Source organism: Sinocyclocheilus anshuiensis, unplaced genomic scaffold, assembly GCF_001515605.1.
Source record: "Sinocyclocheilus anshuiensis isolate Anshui unplaced genomic scaffold, SAMN03320099.WGS_v1.1 scaffold389, whole genome shotgun sequence".
Taxonomy (NCBI): domain Eukaryota; kingdom Metazoa; phylum Chordata; class Actinopteri; order Cypriniformes; family Cyprinidae; genus Sinocyclocheilus; species Sinocyclocheilus anshuiensis.
In genome coordinates, this window is record NW_015536494.1 from 718694 (window position 1) to 723687 (window position 4994).

The following is a 4994-nucleotide window of genomic DNA, read 5'->3' on the forward strand; positions in this document are numbered from 1 at the left end:
CCATGGAATATAAATTGTGGAACAACCTACTACTTCCTATTACTAACATTTGTTTACACTTGTTTTAAGTGTGCCAATTAAAAAGTGAACTTGTATGTGTTCAAGTGCTAATTAGATCAGAGATTGGGGTCTCCAGCTGTGCTGGATGGTGTCCTGTCCTCACGGGAGATGTTCTTCTGCTGGTCTCCAGGGTCTAGAACCAGACTTACACACTGCATAATCTTTAAAGATGCTGTATATGTGCATATGCATGAGACAGAAGAAAAACATGAACTTGTCTTATAAATGTGCATTTATGTAATTGCGTGCAAAAAAAAAACTGTTCAAAGGTTTGGGGTCGGTAAGATTTTAATGTTTCTGAAAGAATTATCTTCTCTTATGCTATATCAAAAATACAGTAAAAACTGTAATTTTGTAAAATATTATTAGAATTTAAAAGAACTGTTTTCTATTTTCATATATTTTAATGTGTGATTTATTCCTGTGATGGCGAAGCTGAATTTTCTGCATCATTACTGTCACGAATCCGGTCTGTGGCCTTCCATCTGATTGCCACCAGAGATCGCCTTCTGATTATATTGACTCTCACACTACACAGACTTCCACATGTCACCATGGACTACATTTCCCATACTCCATTTCACTGATTACGTTTACACCTACAGCCAATTACACCCACTATAAGAATCAGTCTCAAACAACCATTCACGGCCGAGTATTGTAAGCGCATATCGCTACCCTAGCTGTTAGCTACTTTACGGAGCCTGCTCTAGTTTTCATAGTCTAGTTATTGTCATAGTCTTGCCTTGCCTGCTTTCCCGTGTTCAAATTCTTGCCTGAGTATTTTGGATTACCCTTTCGTCTTGTCTTTTGGATTATGTTTGCACCTTGCCTGGACTATTGCTCATGTTCCTTGGATTACCCCTCTTGTCAAGTCCTTTGGATTACATTCGCCATCGATCGACCCACGCCTGTTTAACGGATTACTCTTGTGTCTTGCCTGTGCCATCTGTCTAATAAAGCTTTGCAAATGGATCCGCGCGTCTCGTTCGCCCTGTAACAATTACTCCAGTCTTCATTGTCACGTGATCCTTCAGAAATAATTAAAATATGCTCATTTTGTGCTCAAGAAACGTCTCGGTTACGTATGGTAACCCTCGTTCCCTGAGGGAGGGAACGGAGGCGTCACGTCGGATGACCGACGAATTGGGATCCTTATTATTATCAATGTTGAAAACAGTTGTGATGCTTAATATCTTTATGGAAACTGTGACACATTTTTTCAGGATTCTTTTTATTAACAGAAAATTCAAAAGACATTTATTTGAAAGAGAAGTATTTTGTAACATAATAAATGTCTTTACTTTCACTTTTTATCAATTTGATGTTTCCTTGCTGAGATCTCCATTTCATTCATATAGGACTCTATGAAGTTTTTGTGAGCAATTGGGAAGAGCATAACAAATGCTCAGGTGGTTACAATAGATGTTGACATTAGCCTGTTGCTGAGCTAACCATACGAAACTCATATGCATACAACCTTATAGCATACACAAGTATATTGTAAAGCAGTCCATTTTTGAGCTATGCGTCCTGGGATAGCTGTCTTTGGAAAGGACACATGCAGTGCTGTCTTAAAAGTTGGTTGGAGGTATTACTGGTGACAGCATAATTATGGCGTGATGCTTTAAAAGGTTATCCAGGTAGGCAGCTCACTAGGTTTTAGGACAGAGAAAATCTTTGTAATAAAACCCTTCTCACCTCACACACACACACAGATAATACAGCACTACTTCATACACAATCTGTTCTCTCTTCTGCAAACCCTTTCATTTCTATTCCTCTGGTTTCCCTCTCTTCTTTAATTAGCATGTCTCGCTCTCTCTCTCTATGTCTGTCTCATACAATGGACCAGTCCATTAAGCTTTACATGAGAAATGAGAGCCATTTTGTAGTCATGTGACAGTGCCATATTAAAATGTTTGTAGGGCATTATGGGGCTTTCCTTATAAATAATTCAAATCCCAAAGCAATTAAAGCAGAAATCTGTTATCAGCCTTTACCTTCGCATTTCACAAAGCACAATATACTGCAGATTTCCACCTCTGCTTATACTGGGACAGTACAAACACATGATGGGTATTTGATTCTGCTGGTAACTGAGATCCCCAAAGGTCCCCTGCATGAATAAAAAAACAGAATATACTTTGAATATCTTGAAAATGTGTTATATAAGGAAAAATGATAAATATTTGAATAAATATAATAAATATTATAAAAGAAAAATCATTTTAGAAAAACTATTATTAGAACATAATGTAAAATGTATGATAAAATGTAATACAGTAGATATATACGTATGTAATACACACACATACATTTTAGAATGTTCAAACATTTTCTATAAAATGTTTTCTATAATAATATTTATTATCCTGAACTTAATTTGATGACACATATGTAACATATTAATTGCATTAAGTCATCAAAATTAAAATAAAAGGAACAAAAGCATAGTTGCAGATGCACTTTAACAAAGAGAGAGACTGACTTATCTTGATTATGATGTTGCGAAGGACATAATGACCCAGTCTGTCTCAAATATGTGAAATAACAAAAAATAATAAAGCTTTATTTTATTTTATTTTTTTATTTTTTTATTTTTTTTAAGACAAAATGCAGTTTTGTGGTCAGTAAGAAAAGATTATTGTCAGCAAATTCACCCACCTTTGTCTGATAAGGGTTGGGAAGGAGACGTGATGGGTTGGAGAATTTAGCAACTGTATATACTTTTTTTTTTGTGTGTGCGTGTGTGTGTGTGAGCGTGCAAAGGCAGCTCTTATCATCAATCACAATATTTCTCTCCTCTGACATCCCACTTTATCACTCTCTCTTTATCTTCTTCTGCTCCTTTTCTGATCCTCTTTCAATGCTCAGTCATTTTCTCTCTGTCTGCTGGTTTTGTCCTGTCCTCTATTATTCCTTGGTTTTATTTCCTTTTCACAGTCACATTTGATGTACATTTGCATTTACCACAGAATAAGTCTCTAAACACAAACTTTTTTGTTTTGCCCGTTATAGCGCTGCGGCTCCATAAATACCCTGCTAATCACCTATTGTAGTGAACTGCTGTTAAAGATGTGTGTTTCTGTTTTAAAGGCTGGTTTGATGTCATGCTGTGATTGTCCTAGTGATGAGCTCACGGTAACTGATCTCACGGTCAGAGCTCCTGCTGCGAGACACTTTCACCCGTCTCTTCTTTTGTGCTCGGTCTGTTTTTCGTTACATTGCCATTTTGTGATCATTGCAGTTGTATCATTTGGCTCATATAGTTTGGTTTTATTTACATGCTACAGCCACTCAGTATCATCTGCCAGGGGAACAGTGTGCTCTCCCAGTGAATCTCTCGCCCCAGTTTCTGAACAAATTCTTGAGCGCAGCTTTGCCACACAAACTGAAGTGTCCTTGAACACAACTTAGTGTGAGATGTGATGTATGAAATCATCCATGGATCTCTCTGCAGGTTAACTGTGCTCATGAATCTCAGTGTTGGAACACAGATTCCATTCCAGATTCTATTCCATTTCAGTCCTCTGTTAGATAAGCAGCATACATGAGTGACGTTGATTTGATCTGCTCATTGAATGTGTGATGCCAGGATCACCAGGAGTGAAGTGTTTGGGAGGATGATGAATCATATTTACAGTGCCGATATTGATCAGGCAGTCTATTTTTCTTTATTTTCTATTTCTCCACTAAGATTCAGCAAGTATTTTTTAAGCTTCAGCTTATAATATATATATATATATATATATATATATATAGCACATCTAAGATTAAAAGCACACCTATAAAAATGTATAGAATTATATCATAAAATATAATATCTAATAAAATTTACATATACTGTATATATATGTGTGTGTGTGTGTGTATAATCTTAATGAATTTAATAAATATATTTAATCCTAAATAATTTAATTTTAGGTGTGCTATATATTTTTGGCTTTTGTAAGCTTTCCACCTCTTTAAGAAATTTGAGATATTGTATAAATTGCAATGGCATCATTATAGTATTTGCATACTGAAATCTGTTTGGTCTTTCCTCTCTTGCATGTATTCACTGCCATTACATTCCAGACTGTGTCTAAACCAAAGCCTAAAATCTAAACTTATGTGACACTTTTATTCTTTTGATGCTTTGCAAGCCCTGATGTTTTCTTTAGGAAATGCAATCAAGTTTTTTTCTGTACTCTTGTTTTATTTCTGTGATTTGTTTTAATTTAAAATAAGCTTCAAAATAATATTTAACAAAATAGTAGAATAGAATTCAGTGAATTCTCTAATTCTTTTTACCAACTGTATATTTTTGCTCTTTTTTATTTTTTTTGCAGTGATCTTCTATCATCAAATTACATTGAGAGGCACATATCAGAGGAGGGGAAGTCAGTTGTCAACAAAGTGAGTATAAACTCTCATTCCAATATCAATTAAATATCTGCTTTAGACCAGAAGTATATTATACCTTTAGCTAGGGCTGGGCGATATAGCTAAAAAATGTATCAATTATATAATGTTTCATATCGTTCGGTATCGATAATTATTGACATTTTTTATAACCTTTTTTAAAACGAAGAGCAATGTATTTTTAAATTAACCCAATTTACTGAGACAAACAACAAGTCAAACACACAATAAAAATTAAACAAATATCCAATTTCTAATATTTTATATGCAGATTAAATAGGTTTTAAGGAAACTTTTGTCTTGTCTCCCGAGGCCACAGGAGGGCGCAATGAGCAAAATAATGCAGCACATTTAAATGGTCAACGCAAGGAAATAAGTCTATAAAAAAACGTGCATTATGTCTACATTAACTAAATATAATTTAAATCAAAATCAAAATATATATACATAAATCAAATATAATTTCGTAAATTGCATAAACAATTATGAACAAAACAGCATCATGTATTTATGCATTGCTTAATCCA

At 34.6% G+C, this 4994-nt stretch overlaps 1 protein-coding gene across 1 annotated transcript in view; it reads left to right on the forward strand.

The window, feature by feature from the left end:
- The window catches only part of LOC107686658 (disintegrin and metalloproteinase domain-containing protein 22-like), a 31337-nt gene that overhangs the window by 24928 nt on the left and 1415 nt on the right, over positions 1-4994 (forward strand). Inside the window, exon 4 of the mRNA XM_016483744.1 lies at positions 4395-4461. Within this exon, the coding sequence (XP_016339230.1) occupies positions 4395-4461 (67 nt within the window). The remainder of the gene's footprint in view (positions 1-4394; positions 4462-4994) is intronic.